Here is a 24,409-nt window from a genome sequence, read left to right as displayed (position 1 = left end):
CCTTTAAAGGGAAGCAACACTTAAATATAATGAGTGAGTGGATTAAACAAAGAGACCATGTGTTGAGTAGGGGGCTACAGAGGTGTTTTGCTTCTTTGTGTACAAATCTATTTTCAACTGATAGACAAAATACAAAATACTTATGAGCATTTCATACACAGAAACCAATGTTATAACTCAGAAACCATATCAGTACAAGGCTCATGTACTTTTCCTGCTCATGCTGTGCACCTTAAAAAAGACGTGCAGTGTGACCTGAACAAAACGGCAAATGATGAAAAACAAGTCAAACTGGTAAAAAACAGTTTGTTTAATAGTAAGACTGCTGGTGGCAGTGGGTGATTTCAAACTATATACACACAACGCACGAGAATCAACATCTTCAAATCACAAACTACACACAACAACGGAATCCATTTCAAAGTCCATTTGTCTTGAAATCCCACAGGGATAATTAAGACACCCGAGGCTGCTGTCAGATTTTAATTATCAGCAAACTTTTTAGTGAACATGCTATACACATTTCTATTAAAAAAGACAAATTGTACAGATCATTTTACAGTATAACTCCAAACTCTTTTAACTCAATGTGTAAAAAACAACTAATATTTAAGGGCACCAGTCTGCAGCAGAGTTGACTCATTCAAGTCCTGAGATTCTGCTTAAAAAAACAACAACAAAGAAACAAGTCAGTCACTTTTTTCCAACACCACTGTGGGCTGCATGGCCTGCAGCTGTTTCAACATCAGGTCAGTGACACCTGAGAAGGCCGCGTCGATAATGATCTTAACCTTGCTGAGTGATTTCAGATTTTGACGGTTGTTGAACCTGACACAGGTGTCTTTGGTGTTCACACTGGATGGTTTTCTCCATGTTTCTGGTACATCAACCTTCCCCGTGAAGGCGTGTTCAGATTTATTTGACTGCTCCAGGAATTTTAAGAAAGACATTTCGAATCCCATAGGTTTAAAGGAGGCCAGTGGGGCACTCTGGTCAGTCACCTCCTCCTGCAGTACTGCAGGGCACGAGGAGTCCGATTCATCGTCCTTGCTGTAAACTACGTCAGTCTTTGTTGTGCGTGGGATTTTCTTGCGTTTCACTATTTTTTCAATCAGTTTTCGCGGACGTCCTCGTTTGCGTTTGAGCACCACAGAGCCATCAGAACTCTCATCATTTGATAATTTGCTGTCGAACAACGCAGCAGGGATCCCTGCTGTGGTCCGCTTGCGCAGGACAGGCTTTGAATATCCGTACTCTCCTCCCAGGCTGGAGTCTGCTGCCAGCTCAGTGTCCGACAGGTCAGAGGTGTTGTCTGATTTAGAGTCATCACTCCGGATGGAGCGGCACTTCTGCCTGGGGACCTTTTTGCAGAATATGAAGTGACTCCTTTGCTGTTCCAGGTACTTCTCTGACAGCCCGTGTCCCATGTAATGTTTTAATATGCTCCGCTCTGATTTCATGACTGACTCACACCCTTTGATCATACAGGGGTATTGCAGAGGAAATTTCTTTGTGCACATTGCAGATGCCTCGACTTTAGATTTCAAGGAGGGTTTTCCATATTTTGTCCAGTGATTGTTTTTTGACTTGCTCACTCTCTTTGAGTCATTCCCCCTCTGTATGATCTTTTTATTACTCTCAATGTTTTCCTTCCCATTACTTGTCTTGGTAATTTGGTAAAGCAAAGTCTTTGAGTTCTGCTTCATCCCATCTTCTTTTATCTGCTGATTTTTTAGTTTAGGCTGGTACAGGTCCTGATGCTTTTTCATGACATGTCTGAGCAGGTTGGACTTTGTTGCATATGAACGGTCACAGCCTTCGATTTCACACTTGAATGAGCCATTTATTTGTTCAGGTTTGGCCAGTCTTATATCTTTATGCTGTTCTTTGACATGCCCAATATACTTCCAGAGAATAGTGAAGGATGCAGTGCATCCTTGGTGGCCACAAGCAAACCTGCCAAGCTTGATGCCAGATAAGAGACTGCCAACCTTATCAAGACTGAATTCATGTAGCTGAAGATAGTGCTGCAAAAGGTTGGGAACCTCTTGGAAAACTCGGGAGCAGTCTTTGACTTGGCATCTGAATTCAGAAATTTGGGGGATCTCTGCCTCCGGTTCCTCCTCATCATGGTCCATTATTTCATCCAGTCCCTCACTCTGGTCCTGCTCCTTGTTCACCTCCAGTGCTGACAAAGCAGACTGGTGAACAGCCCTGTAGTGGAGGATCAGATTATGCTGGATGGTGAAGGCTGCCACACAGCCTTGATGAACACAGCGATAGGGTCTGTATGGACTCATGGCATCACCGGAGTTGGACTTCTTCTCTTTTGTCTTCCTGGTAAGGTCTATGCTTGGCTTCACTATTGCCTGCCTATTGATTGCAGTAACCTTGGGTGTGGAGGGAAGAGCTTGGGTGAGAGGAGCTGACACTTGGGACAAATGGGCTCCAACTTGTTGACCACTGGTGTGTTGAGTGGGCACCTTGGGCAGGCTTCTTTGCTGTCCATGTGCCCACTGTTGTGTTACCATCCCTGCTCGTACTGACTGAGCCGCTGATGTGGAAGTCTGGGCTTGTACTAGTGGAGCCACAGCTTGGTTGTGCGTGGGGGCTGTTTGCAATGGATGAATGACTGAGGAACGATTGTCATCTTGTAATTTCTGATAAGTTATGTCTCTGTTAGAATGTTGTACAAATGCCTGTGATGGGTAATCACATTTTTCTGCATCTTGGAATGAATACAGATGTGCTCTGTCCTCCAGTGAGGGATGAGTAGCTGCTGTGGTTTGAGCAGCTGGAGCCTGGCTTGGCCTGACAGGCCACTTTTGAATAGCAGCGGATGCAGCAGCTTTGGCCAGCCTGCGCTTCATATCCAGATCTGCAATTTCTTCAGCTGATAATTTGTGAGCCGACTGGTAGTGAGTGCGAAGGTTTGAGTTACGAGTGAATGTTTTACTACACTTTTGACACTTGAAGGGAGCATACTGGCCATACCTTTTTTTAACCACATTCACCATCTCAAGTGTGTAGTTGTGAGTTTTGGACAGGTGTCTCCAAAGTGCTTCACTTGACATGGAACTAAATGTGCAGTTCTCATTCTCACAAGCAAACGGCTTGGCAGAGGTGGACGACACAGAGCTACGTGACTGTACCTTTGCAGGTCCGGTCTGGGTGTTTGTTGTATTGGTATTTTGTTTCATGAAAGCAGAAACCTGATCAGATATTTCTCTGACCAAATTGAGCCTTTCAAATGCATTTTGAATTTCTGTCATCCACTGCTGCTGGCTGGCAGATAACTGAGTGGGTTCAGGGTCTGCTTCATTTACTGCAATACCTGTGGGGCTGAGTACCTCCTGCTGCGGGGTGGCGGTCTCTCTGAAACAAGTGAAGCTGTGTGTGTTCAGTAGTCGTTCAATTTCGCCAGAGGTTCCTTGGATGATTGCAGAGTTTTCTTGAATAATTTGTCCTTGATTAGCTGAGTCATTCTTTGTATCACCAAACATCTGATGATGTCCAGAATTATTGGACAGACTGCACATTAGGCCAAAAGACAGCTTTGAGTTGGCATTAGAGTCAGTATTGTCTGAAAGACACGAGCCATTCCTACGCTGAAAGTCGCCGGCCAAAATCTGCTCCCGCAATCTTTTTTTAACATCTTGCTCGGTGGTCTTCTTTTGTGTCTCAGCTTGCTTGCCACTTGTTGCTGGACTAAGCTGATTACCAGGTAAGACTGTTTGCATCACTGGGTTTGAATCTGTATCTGGTGTCTGAATGGCTGCCTCAGAATCATACCCTTCACTGTGTATGTCCCCAGGAGTCACATGGTTTGTGGAAACACTGCCAGGAGCAGCAGTGGGGGGGTTTTCTGTGAGGATTTGATTAAGAAGTGGGTCAGGGAATTCACTTCCAGCAAATGTATCAATGTTTGGCTGAGGGTAATGGACTGTATTATATGAACTGTCCTCTCGCCGCTCCCCTGTCTTCAGCTGGACATTTTCTGTGTGCTGTATAACTGAGCTCCCCGGCAAACGCTCACCGGCTCCATAGGGAACACATGGGTTTTGAAACAGTGGCTGAGCAGGAGGTGTGTGCACAAAAAGATCAGACATATTAGATTCAGCCATGATTTGTTTAAGAATGTCATCGTTTGACTCACCATTCCCATATGCTGGCAAATTATCTTGTGGGAAATTGGCAGTGGGGTAATCCTTTGTGGCTGTTGAAGCACTTGTTACTGACTCATGAGGCTTTTCCTCATACACAGCAGCAGGATTATAAGACAACTGTGGCTGAGCGGTGCTAACTGTTTGCTCTGAATTGAGGAGGTCAAGAAATGATGCTGGCAAATCTGTGTTCAGTTCTGACTCTTCATATGGTTTGCAGATGGTGCGCTTGGACAAGTGGCCTCCGAGGGATTTGGGACTATTAAATTGTCTGAAACACCTGCAACAAACAAATTTGCCATCCCTAAGAATAGCTGGCCATTTGGTTCTTTTGTTTCTTCTGCCTCGCTTTTGATTTTCGGGATTATTTTCGGAGATGAACGGCCCATTTGGAGGTTGGCTGTTACTGCTGTTTTGGCCTGCACTGCCTGGAGAGGGAAAACTGGACTGGTTTTGCATTGTTTTTTCTGGCGCCTGGGAACCTGAGACTAAACTGCTTTGCATGTGTGATGTATATGGCAGAAGAAGGTCCTCTGCTTGCTGCACTTCCTTTGCACCATCCATGAATGAGGAGAAAACTGACTGGGACCCATTTTCCATTAAAGGTGATTGTAAGGACTCTGTTGGTCTGTTCATTGTTGATCCTATCATAGAGCAAGACGGGACAGTAAGTGGCAGAGCAGCACTGCTAGAATCGGCCTGAGGCATCACTTGCAAGTTAGATGGATAGACTTGTGAGGAGCCACAATTTTGAATTTGTTCAATACCAGGGGCTGAGTGCCAATTCACACCACCTGACACTTGGGACTGCACAGATATTGGATTTGCATCACTTCCTAACTGAGAGAGAACAATGGGATTCAAAACATTTTCCATCAGGAGTGAAGCAGTCTGGTTGTGGGCAGATGAAGAATGGGAATGCAGAGAGGTATAGTTTGAGCTTGTACCCATGTTAGTATAAGGAGGTGACTGGATAACATTCTGCCTCTGAACTCCATGAACTGGGACTTTGCTGCTGTTGCCCTGCTGATTCTGAAGTGAGGTGACTGAACTGAGATGTCCCACAGATGGTGTGCTCTGTGCTGAGGTGTAGGTTATCTTGATTTTAGTTCGAGCAACTTTCCATTGCTCGTAGAAATCTGGATGAATCGTTTTCATGTGCTTGGCAACACTTCTGTAAGAGCTGTAGTGCCTTGTACACATTTCAAATGCACAGTGAAATCGCTCTCTCAGTCCTGGAGGGGGGCCTGTGGTAGCTGAGGACGTCACAGAGTTCTCTGATCTGCTCCCAGCAAATGGCTGGGGGGGTACTGTTGGAGGAAGTGGCTGTGACATTGCTGGCTCTGTAGAATTTTGGGGCGGTGATGCCGTTAACAGGTTGCTGCTATACATGGGTCGCTGCTGTCCTGGCAACGGTAAGTTGCAGTCAGAGTCGTAACTCACTGATCCAGCATTCACATTGCTGGGGAACATTTGAGGCTGGCCTTGTAAGACATGTGTGTTACAGCCAAGTGGCAAGTTTGATTCAAATGGATGTAGGGATTGATTCTGTTGAGGTGGTCTCATATAATCAAAAGAATGACCACCCAAACCATCGATGTGTCTGTTAGGATCAGACAGGTGGGCAGTCATAGGCTGAATCACAGAACTACTCAAACTCTGTGTGTGACTGGTTGAGAAAGTCGTGTTTTGTGGTTCTTGTTTGACTCTGTAATGTCCTAAGGTTTCGACAGGTGCTTGTGAAGAGTTCAAAAAACTTTCAATTGACACTGGCAGCTTTCCATGGTCTAGATTAACAGCACTTTCAGTACTCCAGTTCTCTTGGGAGTTCTCTTGTTTAAAAGGAGTCTGGTCTGAAAGCATTTGTTCAATGAGTGAAGGGCCAGACTGGATATTGTGTGAGGTCTGCTCAGAAGATGGCCTTTCCTCTTGAGTGGCATGCTCCTTTTGGTGCAAATCCAGCTGCTGTTGTGAATGTAATACCTTCCCACAGTCTACAACTTTACAAGTGAAAGTTTTATAATGTTGTGCCTCATGGTCATACAGTTTGAAGGCCTCATTGAAAACCTTTCCACAATTGGGAAACATGCATCTGGCCTTAAAAACAGAATGTGTTTTCCTGTGTATAAGGAGCTCAGTGTTGGATAAGAAGCTTGCCTTGCAGTTGAGTTGTATACAGATGTAAGGCTTCACACCACAGTGGACCTGTAAATGATCGTTCAGATGGGTGACATTAACAAAGTGACGTCGGCAGTACTGGCAAACAACCTTTTTCATCTGCATTTCAAGGAAAATCTTTGCCTCCTCATCGTCCCCATGAGCTTTAACATGTGCAATGAGATTTTTGAAAAATTTAAAGCTTCTTCTGCATTTTCCAACAGGGCAAACATTGTCCTCACTACTCTCTATGTTACACTTTTCCACTGTGGCCTGAATATTATGAACCAACCCCACATTCTGCTCTAGGGAATCACCATTTTCATACAGTTCATTTTCTGTCTTGGCCTTCAATGCTGCAATAACAGGAGCAGCCGTTTTGGGATTAGCCAGTTTCTTGTTTGTTTTCATTGCAGTTAGCCTTTCCTTGCACGACTGTTTGACGTGTGAAGTTACATGAGGAATCAGTGTATCTTTTGAGGTAAAGGTTTGAGCACATATAGGACAGCTGTACACTCCATCGCTCAGGTGAGTCTGTGCATGGCGTACAATCCTGTGGCCAAGAAACTCTTTGTCACACAGCACACAGTACTGCATGTATGCCTGCCAGTTTCTGAACCTGGCAGATATGAAACCTTTTTCTCTCAGTTTCTTCATTTCTCTGTTTTTCTGTTTCTTGTCTGTGATATCTTTTAGTTCATAGGTGCCACTGACTAAATGGTCTGGCACATTGTTGAACCCTTCCTGATTGAGGAAGTCTTCCTCTTCTTCAGGGCTCTCAGTATCATTCAGCAAGTCAATGGATGACACTATTGAAGCTTCTTCGCCCATTAGTGCGAGGCAGTGACGCTTAAGTGTTTTCCAGTCCCAGAACTCTGGGTCAAAAGGCCACTGGGTTTTAAAAACCAGCAGGAGCTCACAGCGTAGCGAGTTGGGAACCGGCATATTCTCCTCCTCTAGTTTTTGATCTGGTTCGTTATAAAGAGTCTCCACAGCGTAGTATGAATCCACTGTGGGCTCCAGGAGGAACTCAGTCAGCTGACAGGCTCGCTTGACTTCTAGGTCAGTAGGCAGCAGACAGGAAATCGTTTTACACACAGTGGCCTTGGTGTTGCCATCATCTGATTCCATTTGCAGAGCTCTTATGCACATTTCAATGCACACTGGGAGTCCAGCACTGTCAATCTGTGAAAAAGAGGAAGCCAAATCATTTAAAACTGCCAAACACATGGAACAACATTATACTGAAACTCACTTAGGACTTTCACAATTAATGAAGCAAATTCATTTTTAGAAAAGAGAAACACTTTACATGAGCCAGTCATCCCCCATTTGGCAAAGCAACAACACAGAATTAATTATTTTTGGCTGCTGGTTCATGTTAATGAAATACAACTAAGTGTTGCAGGTAGGTCATCCTACTGTAAATAAGATGAAGTAGAACAGCACGAACATGAATGGGGCTAAGAACAGAATTAGACCATGGCTGCTGTTGTCTATGCACACAAAACCTGCTTTCATGCCTCCATGCTGTAAGCATTTCATACTAAAAAGATGGGTTTGAACCTGGGCTAACACAGGATAAAGTAAATATATTGGAGCACTGTGGGGGTGGGGGTGGGGGGTGGGGGTGGGGGGGGGACAGTACATGATAGATGAAAGGTAAATGGCGGTAACTTGTGTGTTTCAGTGTGTCCCGCACTTTAATAATATCAAAACAGCTGACTTCGTACTGACCTCTGATTGGATGACCTTGATGAGGAACAGGATGTGGTACACAGTTTTGGAAAGTAAGGACATTTGGCGACATCTGTCGAGGAAGGCCTGATCTGACGGCTCCAGACGCTTCAACAGCTTGCTCCAAAACAGAGTGAGCTCCCTTGTTTGACAGAAAGGGAAAAGAGGAAAGTCATTACCCATTAATTCATCTAGTCAGGCTCATCTGACCAAGACCTCAGTTATTAACAATGTATGACATACAATAGCACAAACACCAAACAGGAGGACAACACCTCATGCTGATTTTGTGATTAATTGTGTGGTCTGTTGGCTGATTTGGATGAAAAGATGCAGAACAAGTCTGAACTATAACAGTCTTCTTTTTTCCACTATGATGTTCCTTGATTCTTCACATCAACATCATGTCACATTTTATTTGAAAAACACACTATAAGAAATCTGTGTGTTTGCAGTGGGATAAACATACTGCCACACTAAAGAACTCACCATGTAATTTGGTTTTGCCCTGTCAAAGATAAATCTTTTTGTCCCTCCATAAAACAAGGACACCTATGTCTTTGCAGACGTGCATTGAATGGGGTAGCTCGCGTTTTCTTACCAAGCACAGTACGTATCTCCTTGAAGAAGCTGTCGGCTCAGGAAGGCTGAGCATAAGCTTAGAGCTGCTGTCTCATCTCCGTCTGACTCCAGATTGCAGATCATCTCTAATGCATCACGGCAGTCCTCCTTTGAAAGCTGTACAGATTGACGTTATGTACATAGTCATTAAGTTTCACCAGAAACAATACATATCCACTGAAGAGAATACTTACTAGCTGAAGCACTATAAATGGCTCCAATTCTGACAGTCTCACAAACTGCTTTAAAGTGTCTGTGATCTAGTGGATGAGGAAATTACAGGAAAGGGTTTAAACTGTAAAAGGAAGATGGCAACAGGCTCAGTGGACAGAGGAAGAGGAGGAGAAAGAGGGAGGCCTGAGCCAAGGTGTACTGCATTTTCTTCTCTAGCGATGTTTCCATACATTTACAACTGGAAGTAATTAAGAGTCTACATGATGTGATGACAATGTTGTGTGCGTGTTATTGTGTATTACAGTCATATCAGTGTGGGGCAACTAATATGATGCAACTCTGTACTAGGTATGATCCCATCATTTATCCGCCTGGATACTGAAGCCAAGCAGTCACTGTGGAGCTCCACGTACCTCGTCCAGGAGCTGATTCTGTTCTGAGGTAGCACAGAGGCAGACAAGATACATCTGCTTGAAAGGTCCCTTCCCTTGGAGTAGAGGACACTCGGAGCACGCCCTTGCCAGCAGTGCAGCCTTCCCCAGCTGCTTCCCCTTCATCAGCTGCTTCACTCTCATCTCTAGCAGGACTGGCCCCTCCTGCACCAGGAACTCCTCAACTGAAAAACAGGGGTTATACTGACAGTGACATTTTGTTCTGATGTCATGAGTCGTGTTTTAGTGGTTTTTACATCTTCACTGTAAATAAATGCTAGAAATGACTGACAGTCACCTTCCTATCAGCAGCTGTGAAGCTTGCTGATAAAGAATCAGCTCAATCAGAAACACAATTTTCCTGTGATTAATGTTTAATTAATGAATATGATTAACAATTTTATCAAGAGTCAAATGTTGGTGATAATAGATCTTATCTCTCTTAGGGAGATGTTGGCTTAGCTCTTGCTAATGCCCATCCTTCTCTAACAACATCTCAACATGTGAAGTGAATGAACTTGAAGTTTCTGACTCTGTATTTCTCTGTATATGCTATGTTATATATGTATATATATATATATATATATATGTTATTCTATCTTGGCTATATGTGATAGTACGATAAAAACATTATTGTATCATGACATTATCATTTTGGTATCGTGGCCAAAAAGATCAATTTCCTCTTCTTTGTTTCAGTCTCCTACGTCAGTGTTTCTGTAGGAGACTAAAACAAAGTGGAAGGAGAAAAGTGACCTTTCCACGTTCACTACCAAATAATTACCACTGTTGCAAAGTCATGAGGCTGCACTTGCACAATGCTACAGAGGGGTTTTAATTTGAAACGACAGATGCAGGAAGTGGAGACACTTGGTGACACCCGGCCAAGGTGAGGGGAGGGAGAGAAAGAAGAGGAAGATAGGGAGGAGAGAGAGGAGTAGATTAAACTACCTAACATGAAGTTTTATTATCTATTGATATTCACTCTGACTGCACACGCACACGCACGCACACACACACACACACACACGCACGCACACACACCTGTCTAGTAACTCTGACAACCGGAGCGGGAACTCACCTTGTTCCGTCTGCAGATTTTCATTAGACAGAAGGCCTTGCAGGACCCTGTTGGTCCAAACACCATCATACTGGGCCAAAGCAGACAGCAGTGACAGCTGAGTGAGTCCATTCTCCTGCAGCTTACTGTGAGCAAACTACACACACACAACAGGAAAACATCACTCAAAAGCAATGTGACAATATGATGTTTGAGTCAGTCATTTCAGTCAGTTTCGTAGGGTGTAAATTTCAAATGAAAAGCAAATGTATGGAAACTTAAATACTCTGCTAGATTAAAGGATATGAAACATGAATGTGATGAGTGAATTTAGTTCGAAGTCCTATTTCCTAACTTGAATCTGAAGCTTTAATCACATGGTTTAAGCAGAGCTTGTGGACATTTTGAGAGCTGAGATATTTCAACTCTAAATTTTCAGAAGGACCAGTGCAGTGTTTACACTGTGTAAGTAACAAACTTATGTGTACGGGGATGGTGCTTTGTCATGGGGAGCATTTGTTCTGGTCTTTCAAATCCTCCTCTTTCTGAATGAAAGAAACTCCATCTTCACCTGAACAGATGACTTGAGTTCTTTCCACAGGCCGTCAGGAATGTCCTCCTTCAACGAGAGTAAAAGCTCCACAAAACTCCTGCAGAAAAGAAAACCAACAAACAATATAATCACAGAAACTCTTTTGTTACAGGGTTGCAGTCAGCATAAGAATCATGGTCATGGGGTAAATCCTCTGCAGTTATTCACACTTGTTATTTTGTAATGGTACTTACAGTGACAACCTTTCAACTACAAGAGGAACATTTTCACACTGCAGGGAGAGGTATGGAGAGGCTTGGGCATAACTCAGCAGGGCAACTATGTACACTTCCACCAGTGGCAGAGGCTCTTCCTCGATCTTCCAACGGCCTGCATACTCCAGCAGCGTCTGCAGAGAGGGAAGAACAACGACGTGAAGAGACCCTGTGTGTACTGACAGCCTCCACCAGGAGAGGGCTCAGTATTTCGCACAGGACTGAAAGGACAAAGAAATGAGCACCACCTCAGAGCTCGACACATTTACACATCTACACAACCTTCATGAAAATGTAGTGGTGCTGTTTTATGTTACAGTGTGTAGCATTATCATGTACTTGGGGGCTTACAAAGGAGAATAATCCATTTTGCTTAATTAACACATCCCTTTGCAAACAGCATGAACTCGATTAATTCTTTACAGGCTTTTGCCAAATTTGACACAAATCCTTTCAAATCTATTTGTTTTCTGTCCAACTTCTCAAAATCACTAAAATCATACACAACTAAAACTAGGACCCATACACAACCCGAAAATGAACTTCATTCATCCTCAAATCATTTGTGTCAAAGATGCTCAGTATACACAGTGAAAATAAATACACACATAGCAGCAGATCGCAATTTGCTGCAAATTCTTAAAGTCAACTAAGAACTGATCCTTAATCTGTTGATATGAGTTAAGTTTCAACTCTGACAGAAGAAAGTGCATTTTATATTTTACAGAGAAGACTCCTAAGTCTTGGAGTTGTTAGAACTACAGAAACTGATTGTGCTGTTGAGTCACAGAGTGAAGCTTCTTTTATGTCATTAACAATCTTTGGCTGAGCATATACTGCATTATACTGACAGTTCTCTCATTCTGTCCTGGGTAAATAGCAGAAACACCCCTGTAGAATGCAGTACAGTTCAACAGCAAAACAAACTACAAACAAAATGATCACACAGATGAATCAAAACAACTTTAACAAGAACTGATCATTATAACCCTCATGATGGAGGATTTACTGCAGGACTGATGGATATGATTTAACTATGTAAACACAATAAACTGAGTGTTCATTCCTTCATGTTGATTTGTTCTGACGAGAACAGATACAACACCTACTCGGTTTCACTGCCTTTAGCATCCTTAGTCATTATCAACATTGAAGCAGACCTTGGTCAGAAAAAGAAATGCAGGCTTGTCAGGCTGGATACCTGTTCTCATTGACATGTTTTTCTGTTTCTGTTGTTTGAAGCTGTGACTGAAATGTGGTCCATTAAGACAACAAGTTAAACAGCAGCCACTTTGAGTTGTCTAAAATCCTGATAGATAACCACAACGTCATCTGACAACATCAAACACAACATAAAGACAAAGACTGAGCTGGATTTGCTGTAAAATGATCACTCAGAGAGAAAGTGAGAAACTCATTCAACGTCTGTCAGATGCGGTGTAGATGGCTGAATCAGAGTCATAGAGGTGTGCCTGCGGAGCGGCAGTACTGGTTACTCTCTTCTACAGAAAATAGCCACATTTTGTCCAAAATGTTGCTGGATTTGTTGCTAGGGTCTCTTTAGGACTCATTTTTTTGACAAAGAGTAATTCACAAACACACTTGGTGCTTAAAGTTCCTCTCTAGAAACACTTTAAACTCTGTAAAATCATTTGCTATGATTCATATTTATATTAAATTTCATATTAAAAAGCTCATCTACTTTGACTTCCTGATTGAGAAACCTGGATCAGGCCTTGGCCTGCCCACCACCTGCTTGCTCCAGGTGAAAGAGCAGAGAGTATGATGATGGTTAGAGGAGGAAACATAAGGGAGAATCAGCCACATGTTTGCGCCTCAGTCAGACCCAGACTCAGGCATCATTCATGGAGCATGGGGTCCTGCCATGAACACCACAGAGGAAACTGCTGCTCTCCAGAAAAACATCAACTTAACCTGGAGTTTGTCAAAGAGCAGCTTGACTCTCCAGAACAATACTGGGAAAGTGTTTGATGGACTGATGAAACTGCCATTTGGGAAGAACATGCAGCTCTATGTTTGGTGTAAAAAGGGCTTCAGCATACCAACATGAAAATATCCTCCCACAGCTGAAGCAGGGTGGAGGGAGCATCATGACCAGGGGCTTTGCTGCCTTTGGACAGCTCCACATCATCAAGGGGAAAACTGATTTTATCAAGTTTATCAAGGTCTCTTCACGATAATGTCAGGGTGTCTGTTCACCTGCTGCAGCTCAGGAGAAGCTGCTGATGCAGCAGCACAATGAGCCTAAACATCAGAGGAAATCTACTAACAAAGAAAATCCACCTTCTGGATTCTCATGTGGAGCCAGGATTCAACCAGACCAAACAAGGAAATTTGATTCTCAGTCAACACCAGATGAGCTGCTTGGAAAGTCCTGGATCTGGTTGAAAAGGAAACATTCCCTGGGTCAAAGGCTTGCTGCAGAGATGTTCCCTGCCCTCCTTAAAAGAAACTCCCTGCTGAAATACAGATAAACACAGAGATTTCTTACTGCCCTCATTGCTGTGTCCTTTATGATGCCACTGTCCTGAGACTCACTTACATTTGGGCCAATGTCACAGTAACTTCTGGAGCTGGCTGTCACACTGGAAGTCAGCCAGCTGCAGGGCAGTTAACACATTTTAACACTTAATTATTAAAGTGATAATGATCTTGAGCTGTTATACCTGGTATTTTAGGAAATCTGGGACATGTCTGGGACATGACTGGGACATGACGGTTGTCTTCATGGAAAACACTATTTTCGAGAATGGCATGGCAGACTGTCTGTAACATGAGGTGTAACCCTAAAACCCAGTAGGCATCCATACATCAGTCAGAAAACCATACATTTAGAAAAAGTCTCTAAATGTAGTGACAATTTGCTAACTGCAGCTGTAAGCACCCCCTATTAGTACCTGTTCGAGCCAGAAACTCACTTAGTGACAAGGCACTTGGCTGACCAGTGGTGGAAATATGATCAGTCAGTCAGTGATTACAGGGCTGGCCACAAGAAGTGGAAGAGATGGAGAGGATCAGAGTCTGAGACAGGACGAGGAGTCAAGTTGAGGGCTTTCAAACAAAGCTGATGTTTATGTGACTTAAATATCACGTCTTATTCATCTGCCGCAAAGACATTTTGATCTACCTCCTGACACCTGGTTCGAGTTTGTGTAATTTAGATATTATTAGACAAAGACAATAATGACAGAGGAACATCTTTTTTTCAAAAACAATCCTTTGTTGTGGACATCGTGGCAGTGTTTGTCTTTCTTCACTGGAAAAAAGTTAGAATTTGGGAGAATAACAAAAGCAGAAACAAAATACAATTAAAAAAAACCCAATTCATCTCAAGATTTTCTTATTCATCCAAATATCAGCTAGAAAAGTGCTGAACCAATAGAGATTTAAATAATTCTATTATTTTCATTCTTGAGTGATCTGTTGATTTCTTCAATTCATCACTCAATTTAATCTTCGACATGTAAACTCAAATGTTGCCCCCTGTCTAGTTTAAAAACCATGTTTCCTTGTCACTTCTGATTAAATGCATGTACTTACTGAACCCCATTAATGTGGGTGAGAATCACAGTAAGAACTCTTACTTAGTTTTCAGTAAATTTCAAATTAAAATTCAAACAGAACTCATTAGAATAATCACCCTGCCACGAATAAAGTCACTGTACATCAGCCTGAGAACTGGACACGTTCTGTATCAAAGAATGATTTCTTTGAGTGCGCCTCTGGAACATTTAAGTGGCTATTGTTAAAGAACCTTTCAACAACTTCTATGACAAACTCTTAGCAATATGAGGGTTTGTGAATCCATTCATCACTATCGCTTAAGCCCTACTCGTGACCTTACTACCACTATGTTTTAGACACTTCAGTGTTAAGTGAACAATCCAGTGTCACACTTTGCGCTCTGAGGACAGTGGACACATTTCCTTTCTCCAAATCCGCCAAACAAGATGTTTGGTGCAGATCCGCCCCTCCCCGTACCCTCACATGCTCGCACAACACGCTACATACACTTGTTTAACCACTGGATTGTGTTGCTGGCTTACTATTGAGAAACGTACAGGGATCACAAGAAGGCTAGAAAGACCGAGTTGTTTTAGTGTGCAGCTGTGGTGGAAAACGGCATGCGTCCTCTGCAAAAGCGTACGTTCCTTCCTGCACGTACATCACACGAAATCCATCGGGGGGGAATAACTCACTAATCCTCACCCTTCCACAGTGCCGCCTTAACAAATTCGATGCATTTAGCGCAGTGGCGAACTTTCAATGGCAACGTTGTTGTGCACCGCTAAATTTTAGGCACTGGCAACAAAACACATTGCAAAGCCAGACCATTTGGTTTGGACAGTCGATTTTGCTACTGCTCCGTTACCACCGGAGACAATCCGCGAAATTAGTCTCACGAGCACGCGCACGCAGCCAAACATTCAAGGCTAAAAGCTAACGGCTAAGTGCAGGTAGAGTTAGGTGGCTCGTATGCTAACGTGTAGCTGGGATTTGTCATTATCCCTGGAGAAACTGACAAACATGTTGCTGTTAGTCTGTTGGAACCAGTCAACGATAAATAGCTGAGGGACTTTCACGCCAATAACATAACGGTTCACCACCTCCTGCAGACATTAGTTAGCGTGTGCTTGTAACTAGCTAGCTGAACTAGCTATGTCAGCAGTCAGATTGAGTTCAGTTTCTGCGAGCTACTTCACCGATTAACATTAGTTACCATTGCACATGCTTTTATTCCGTTTATGGGCAAAACTCAACAACAACAACAATCACCCAGCCCAAACAAGCATAGACGGCTTTGAGATCAAACCTTTCACTGGATTCTCCAGGAGCCCGGACGTACCATTATTAGTGCAAGATGGCTAGCTTCTTGACTAAAGATGTGAGAGGAAACTCACCCTACAAAACTCTTGGCAGTACTCAGAAGAGGAGTGGACCGGAGAATCACCGCTTTCTCTACCCACGACTTCTTGCAGTTCTTGCAACCGTTGTCTGAGTCCCCAAATCATTTCTCTGATACCATTCTCAGGACTACGGTCCTGCTCGGCCTCCTCGTCCGCCATCTTCACAACCAGCTCCAGCGCGTACCACAACCGCGTCGCTACGTAACAGCGTAAGCATCGTACGTGATGATGCAAACGCCGCCGTGACTACAGAGGTCACTTACAGGTTACTTTAGAACACCAAAAGTAGAAAAAATCTCCTCACTTAACCACTTTAAAAAATCTTGTCAATCTTTATAATTGTGATTATGACCTGAAAAGGTAATCAAAGCAATCCTTCAGTTTATAATTGTGATGTCCTTTTGCTTATGTCAAAATAATGTAGATTCACAGGTTCTTGAGCTATTGGTGAATGGACATTCTTGCCCAAAACCACAAACCGGAAAGCTATTTTCAAGGAATTATATAATTTTCCTCAACTTTACAGTATTTCTCCAGAGATGAGACTGAGAAATTAAGAACAAAAAATTTCTGATTGCACGAAATGCAAAGGAAGTCCACTTTACAATTCTTAATGGTATTTATCCCTCTGGGGAATTTTTAAGACATTGATGTACTTTAATTAAAACATTGATAGAACAGAATATTGGTTTAATGAATGTTAATACTTTCACTTGTTCCCTTAATTTTTGTACCATGCCATTTATGTTTGTATAAAGTTTAAATTAAGTTAAACCAGTTAATGGTTGAACTTCTTCAGCTGCCTCAGGAAATACATCCTCTGCTGAGCTTCTTGATGAGGGAGCTGATGTTCAGCTCCCACTTAATGTCCTGTGTGATGGTGGTTCCCAAGAAGCGGAAATGCTCCACGGTAGCCACGGGGGAGTCACACAGGGAGATGGGGGTGGGTGGGGCTGGGCTCTTCCTGAAGTCCACTATCATTTCCACTGTCTTCAGAGCGTTTAGCTCTAGGTTGTTCTGCCTGCACCAGGTCACCAGACGCTCAGTCTCCCACCTGTAGGCAGACTCATCGCCATCAGAGATGAGTCCAATGAGAGTGGTGTCGTCTGCAAACTTCAGGAGCTTGACAGACTGATGGCTGGAGGTGCAGGTGTTGGTGTACAGGGAGAAGAGCAGAGGAGAAAGAACGCAGCCTTGCGGGGATCCAGTGCTGATGGTCTGGGAGTCAGACACATGCTTTCCTAGCTTCACGTGCTGCCTCCTGTCAGACAGGAAGTCGGTGATCCACCTGCAGGTGGAGTCAGGCACGCTCAGCTGGGAGAGCTTGTCCTGCAGCAGAGCCGGGATGATGGTGTTGAAGGCAGAGCTGAAGTCCACAAACAGGATCCTGGCATAGGTCCCTGAGGAGTCCAGGTGCTGGAGGATGAAGTGGAGAGCCATGTTGACGGCGTCGTCTACAGACCTGTTGGCTCTGTAGGCGAACTGCAGGGGGTCCAGGAGTGGGTCAGTGATGGATTCGAGGTGGGACAGGACAAGGCGCTCAAATGATTTCATGACCACAGAGGTCAGGGCAATGGGTCTGTAGTCATTTAGTCCTGTGGGCCTTGGTTTTTTGGGGACAGGGATGATGGTGGAGGATTTGAAGCAGGCTGGCACGTGGCAGGTCTCCAGTGAGGTGTTGAAGATGTCCGTGAACACTGGAGACAGCTGATCAGCACAGTGCTTCAGGGATGATGGAGAGACAGAGTCAGGACCGGCTGCTTTGCGGGGGTTCTGCTTCTTAAAAAGCCTGTTGACATCTCTCTCCAGGATAGAGAGAGACGTTCCTTTGGTAGGGGAGGAGGGGGGTTCTGATGTGGCTCTGATGTGGAGGTTAGTGTCAGGCTTGTCCCACTGTCTTTCAAAGCGGCAGTAGAACTCATTCAGATCGTTGGCCAGATGGAAGTCGTTAATGGAGTGGGGGGGTTAGGTTTGTAGTTAGTGATCTTTCTGAGCCCTTTCCAGACAGAAGCAGAGTCGTTGGCTGAGAACTGGAGCTGAAGTTTCTCAGAGTACAGACATTTAGCTTCTCTCACCGCCTTGCTAAACCTGTACTTGGACTCTTTAAACCTGTCCCTGTCCCCACTCCTGAAAGCTTCCTCCTTTTGCCTCCTGAGCTGACTGAGCTTAGCTGTGAACCAGGGTTTGTCATTGTTATAACTCACCCTGGTGCGTGATGGGATACAGCAGTCCTCACAGAAGCTGATGTATGACGTCACAGCCTCTGTGAACTCATCCAGACTGTTGGAAGCAGTCCTGAACACCTCCCAGTCAGTGCAGTCCAAACATGCTGCAGATCCTCTATGGCTTCACTGCTCCACTGCTTTGATGTCCTCGCAACAGGTTTACACAGTTTTAGTTTCTGCCTGTATGTGGGAATCAGGTGGACCATGACATGGTCAGAGTGGCCCAGTGCAGCCCGGGGGACGGCGTGATAAGCACCACTGATTGTGGGGTAACAGTGGTCCAGAGTGTTCCCCTCTCTGGTCGGGCAATTAACAAACTGTCTGTATTTGGGCAGTTTGTGGTTGAGGTCACCTTTGTTAAAGTCACCAAGGACAATAACTACGGAGTCCGGGTTGGTCCACTCCACACACAGTATTTGCTGTGGCCTGTGGTGGGATGTAAACACCGACCAGGATGAATGAGGTGAACTCACGGGGGGAGTAGAAGGGTCTGCAGTTTATGATGAAAGTCTCCAGGTCAGGAGAACAGTGCTGCAGGATCACTGTCACGTCTCTGCACCAGCCACTGTTTGCATAAAAGCAGATTCCTCCACCTTTGGTTTTGCCGGACAGCTCTGTGTCGCGATCCGCTCTGAAGAGTTGGAAGCCGGCCAGCTCCAGCGCAGAGTCCGGATCGATCCACACAGCCACGTCTCTGTGAAGCACAGGACGGAAGATGAAGAAAAGTCTCTGTTCTTCTGCACCAGTAGCTGAGGTTCATCCAGCTTGTTGGGCAGTGAACGCACCTTGGAGAGAAAGATACCTGGGAGCGGTGTGCGGAGTCCGCGCCGGCGGAGACGCGCAAGCGCACCGGCACGTTTTCCTCTCCTCCGGCGTTTCACTGCGAGAGCAACGGTCAGTGACCTCTGACCAAAATGTCCAATAATCCCACAGGTGAGTCGAGAAAGGTGGAAAAAATCCTCTGGAGTTGTTTCTCTGATGTTAATGAGCTCTTCTCTGTGAAAGAGCTCCGGAAACCAAGGCAGAAAACGGTTGCTAATGGTTGCTAACCAGCAATATATACTATCATGCATTGCGCTCGCAGTGAAAGAATGAAAAACGGTGCCGAGAAATTGACCTGAGTAGTGTCCGTGTTTTTTCATTTAACAGATGAGTTCAGTGTGTACCTCTAGAGACAACTTCCCGTGAGCAGGGTGGAGTGAATGAGTGAGTAATTTCAGACACAACATTGGACTCAAGGATGAACTGAAGTCACAACACACTTTTGGCCAAAACTCACAAATACCTAACCAAAACACCAATTGTGACACAATTTAACACAAATGTCTACAATGATAAAACAAGGAAGTGATGACAATTTATATTGAAACAATCAAAGGTCAGCTTCAATGTGACTGTGTAATGTTCTGCCAAAACACCTCTGGCCATTATGCACTAGTTGATGGAGGCATACAACTGTGAGGGATTCTTGTAATTCTTGTTTGTATAATGGAGACCAGGAACAGCTGCATATACTGCTGTATTTAAGCGCTCAGAGTGTGTGTGTGAACCTAATATAGTGAAAGACTGCATGGCCTTATATGTGGAATGTATATGGTCTGCCTCAAAACAATCTGTCAGGCTGGCAGATTTTTAACAGTTGTGATGAACTGAAGCTACACAACACAACCCCCCATGTTTGTGGCTCCCTGTGACTAATACCAGTGAAAAAATTCAGACCCATGGGTTGTAGACTTATGAGGATGTGACAGAAATGAAGGAAAGATTTAATACTTGTGATTCCAATTTTTTCTCTGAAAGAAGCACATGGACACTGCTGCTTACTATGGTCACACTTTGAACTTGAGTCCATCAGTCCTTTGTGCATAAAGAAATGTATACACCTGGACCAGAATATCTTTTGGTAAATAGAACAGTTCTTCTATGGAGATGGAATTGTAGCCTAAGTCTGATTAAACTCATACAACTTAAAGATTTTGTTGAGTGAGCAGGGATTGGATTCCTTTGTGAGTGGAGCCTGTTGTTGGCAGCATGGGGGCAGGGCTGAATTACCAAAGCTTGCTGTGGTTAAGTAATTTTAAAATGAATATTTTCTCTCTTCATCAGTTTGTTATATTTACCTCTTCAGCTGACTGAACAGGGTCTTCTAGTGGGATTTCAGTCCTCGTCACCTTGTCCCTTAACTGTGGTCTTAACCACTGCTCTATCCTGCTGCCACATTTAGTCTTATTTTATTAGTCATATTGAATATATTGTGCTGGCTGTTTACAGACTGAAAAGACTACATTATATTTCTCCAAAATTTCCTTTGAGGTTAAACATGGAACATTAAGTTGCAAAACCTTGCTTTACCGTTAGAGTCCTCACAGAGAAAGGGTCTGCTATCGTTCAAGGAGCATGGATATGGGCTGGCTGTTGTACATTAGGCATGGCTAAGCAAAAGGCAATGGAGCATGGTGAAACAACTGGCTTGTTCGAGATGAGCTGCACCTGACCACAAATGTCTGTGGCAGCAGCAGGAGGAAGTGATATTAAGAAAAATGTCAAAAAGTCAAAGATGGACAGTTTCTAACAATCTGCACAATTTGTAGAGGAAATCACAGAAACAGTCACATCCTGTTATCAGACCAAACTCTCAGCTTGTACAGTCTACAATAAGTGTTGTTTTAATTATGTTCTTCTATTTGAAAATTCTGTCATACAGAGATAAAATGCTGTGTAGATGATCTGTGATGTAGCGGACATCCCTGGCCTAAGCTATTAAAGAATTCATATTAAGCACATGTAAAGTTTTTGGACCCCTCCTGTCCTTCTCACCATCAAACTATCACATGGATAAGAAACAGAGACACAAGACCCTTTTTTCAAAATAAACAGACCAGCTATTACCATGTCAGAGAGATGTATGACAAGATCATGGGTCAAAAGCTCAGGTCCAGAGGATCAACTAAACCAAACATGAATCAATAGTCAAAAGAGAGGAAGGAAAGATTTCATTATTGATCTGTCAGATATACAGACTGTCTGGGCTGAAACATCTGTGCAGATGTTATTTTCAGAATGTTTCACATCATGTCATGTCAACATCTAAACCAATGAGGTCATAGATAAGGTGAGAGCCTGGCGTTTCCCATCATACACTGTGGTGCCTGGATCCAAAAACTGCAGGTGGCTTGATCAGAATCAGAATCAGTTTTATTGCCAAGTATGTTTTCACGTACAAGGAATTTTTTCTGGTGACTGATGCAATGAGCGCACCAAAACACCGGGGCAGCCATCCGCGGCGCCATTAAAAAAAGGGGGGGATGGGGAGAAACAAGTGGAGAGGAGAGGAGAAAAAAAAATAACGGGGGGGGGGGGGTACAGTGTGGGATTTGGGGGGGAAAAAACCTCTGCAACATAAGCATATATAAACATGATAAACATTGATGTTTTGTTGGCTTGATGTCAGAGCATGTCAGGATCAAGTAGGACAGAAAGCTATTTGATTTGCTTTCTGCAGCGATCACTGGTGATCAGCCCAGTGCAGACCTGGACCAGCATGAATGAGCCTGATGGTGCAGCTAGACCAACAGTTGATTTCATTCAAGTCTGTGTGGAACATGGTTCTGATCAATAGACTGTATATAAAAATGGACGTCAACTCCGGCTCCGGCCTTAAACCTGCATTCTATCGAATGACCATCAGGGGGCGACTCCACTGGTTGCAAAAAGAAGTCTGATTCTATGGAAGTCTATGAGAAAATGGCCCTTCTTCTCACTTGGTTTATTACCCCAGTAAACGTTTTCATAACAAGTTTAACATAACATAACAAGTCTGATCTACCATTCAGGAAATACTGGTTGTTTATATTCTTCTTTTATAACTGCAAGTCAAAAGAATACAAGCAGCAGTGAGGAAGGGATGCATCAGATGATATATTTGTGGTTATAAGAACCAAAAACATTTTTACATCTCCTCTGTCAGGCTTCTCTCTGGAGCTTTGGTAACAACAGGTTGTTGAGCCAATTAGAGGAGAGGCCCAGAGCCTGATGGATTGTCTGTTTTCTGAGTGATTCATTTAAATACAGCAGATTTCAGGTAAACACTCAGAGAAACCAAATCCTGCAAGGTGTAGACTGAGGTTTTGATACTTTCACTGTATTAATATAGAACCTAGACCTGCTTTATAATAAAAAAAAACATGGACATCTACCGTAATACCATATGGGACCTTTAATTTGCAACTTTGAGGACTGCTGCTGTTAGCTCACCCTGCTAGCTGTTGCAGCATGTTTACAACCTTACCTACACTGCTCCTGTTCCCTCCTGCTTTTGAGTAAATTTCACTTGGCAGATTTTGGTCTGACTGCATCATAATGTTACTGTGGATGTTGCTCCTTTACAACCCGGAAATAGGTGCCTTTTGGCACCTGAATTACTATAGTTGCTGGTAGATGACTTTACATCTTTAAGGAAAACCTCATATTTTACCACAGTGCTTCATCTCAAATTGAATCCTAGTGACCAAGCAGTGGTCTTAACCATTACTATAACACTGCAGTCTTACTTCATACATCACTGGTCACACCAACAGCATTGATTAGTGCAGCTTTAAAATGAGGAGTCAAATCAGATAGGCTCTTTTAATTCATAATTTGGAGCAGAAAGAGCACTGATGAATATGAATGAAAGAAAACTAGGCAATGAACAAATAATATTATAACAAATTCTTTTATTTAGAAAACCAGTGAATACACTGTTGGTTGAGATGCAGCTTTTTTTATTGTGAAGTACAACATCACACTGCACGGGAGACAAACTGGAAATAAGATTAAAGTGAATACATTCCCTTTTAACCTCAGACATACGCATGCTCTTTTCTCTTGAGTAGCTTTTTGAAAGCCAGCTTGAAATCATCATTGAAGGTGGTGTACAGCAGGGGATTGATGAGAGAATTGATATAACCCAGCCATGTCAGGAAGTCTGAGATAGGCTGAGAAGGTTGTAAAACTCACAGACCCACCAGAAGCTCCTTTAAAAAGAAAGGCAGCCAGAAGATTATGAAAGTCCAGGGCTATGACACACAGATGCAGGATGGAGCAGGTGCAGCAGATCATATCCACGCTCAACCACACCTTGCACACTAGCTGACCCAGGGACCATGTCTCCATGGTGATGTAAAGGATACTGATGGGCATTACGAGAAGTGCCACCAGGAAGTCTGTGATGGCCAGAGAACAGATGAGGTAGTTGGCAGGCAGGTGGAGCTTCCTGGTGGTACAGATGGCAATAATGACAGTGCCATTGATGAGTGCAGTGAGGAGGGTGAGAAGGCTGAGTATTACTACCACCACAATCCTGTCGGTGAACTGGACCACCTGCAGGCTGCCAGCAGGTGGGCCAGTGCAGTTTGTGATGTTGGGCCCTGTGGTGCTCCACCCTGGGTAGCTCTCCATGTCTTTTTCTGGACCTGGGCTTGCCGCTCTGTCCCTGAAGTCTCTCGCAGGGAGACAGTGTTTTCTCGAAGGTCACAGATCAGTCTGAAACAACAAAGCATGAGTAAAGTGTATCAGAGACAGAGTCAATGTGCAAACTCCAGGGTCTTCCTGCCTTCCACATAATGAATGCTGGGATGTTCTACAGATGACTGTGATCCTGAAGCTGCTGGTAAAGAGAAAGAAAACACATGGTGTCTTGTTTTTTATGTTAGAGGATGTGATATTGGCCAGTCTGTTGGTTGGATTGACTGTTTCTTTTATTTTTTATTTTTATTCATGGGCTTTTTATGCCTTTATTATAGTTGCACTGAGAGAGAGACAGGAAAGCTGGAGAGAGAGGGGTCGACATGCAGCAAAGGACCAGGGGTTAGACTTGAACCCCAGGCCACTGTGGTTAGGACTAAGCCTTAATGGTATGTGCTCTACCAGGTGAGCCACCCAGGCGCCCCTGGCTGGATTGACTGTTAATCTGCACAACACTTTGATCCATGACTTAAGTATCTTAAAAATAAATGCAGTTTGTTTGACATTAACTCACTGGAGAATCACTCAGTGAGTATAAAAATATTTTGTACACACCTGTAAAGTTTCAAGAACTTGCTGGTTTTGATGTTATGGCCTTGAC

General features: G+C 43.7%; 1 protein-coding gene and 1 pseudogene across 1 annotated transcript; both read right to left on the bottom strand.

The window, feature by feature from the left end:
- Nucleotides 1-286: 286 nt before the first annotated feature.
- znf292b (zinc finger protein 292b) lies at nucleotides 287-16,314 on the bottom strand. Its single transcript, XM_071478342.1, has 8 exons — nucleotides 16,073-16,314; nucleotides 11,130-11,284; nucleotides 10,915-10,993; nucleotides 10,365-10,500; nucleotides 9,266-9,468; nucleotides 8,659-8,795; nucleotides 8,058-8,199; nucleotides 287-7,505 (listed from the first exon to the last, which is right to left on the bottom strand). Exons 1-8 carry the CDS (start codon nucleotides 16,235-16,237, stop codon nucleotides 690-692), a joined length of 7,833 nt encoding a protein of 2,610 aa, XP_071334443.1. The 5' UTR covers nucleotides 16,238-16,314; the 3' UTR covers nucleotides 287-689.
- Nucleotides 16,315-22,074: 5,760 nt separating this feature from the next.
- Nucleotides 22,075-23,761, bottom strand: LOC139621252 (5-hydroxytryptamine receptor 1E-like; annotated as a pseudogene).
- Between the last annotated feature and the right edge of the window lie 648 nt (nucleotides 23,762-24,409).

Source organism: Trachinotus anak, unplaced genomic scaffold (genome assembly GCF_046630095.1).
Source record: "Trachinotus anak isolate AG129_WGS33_773 ecotype Australia unplaced genomic scaffold, CSIRO_AGI_Tana_v1 ptg000005l, whole genome shotgun sequence".
NCBI lineage: Eukaryota > Metazoa > Chordata > Actinopteri > Carangiformes > Carangidae > Trachinotus > Trachinotus anak.
The sequence above is the reverse complement of the archived record's forward strand: the minus strand, read 5'-3'. Positions and strand labels throughout refer to the sequence as shown.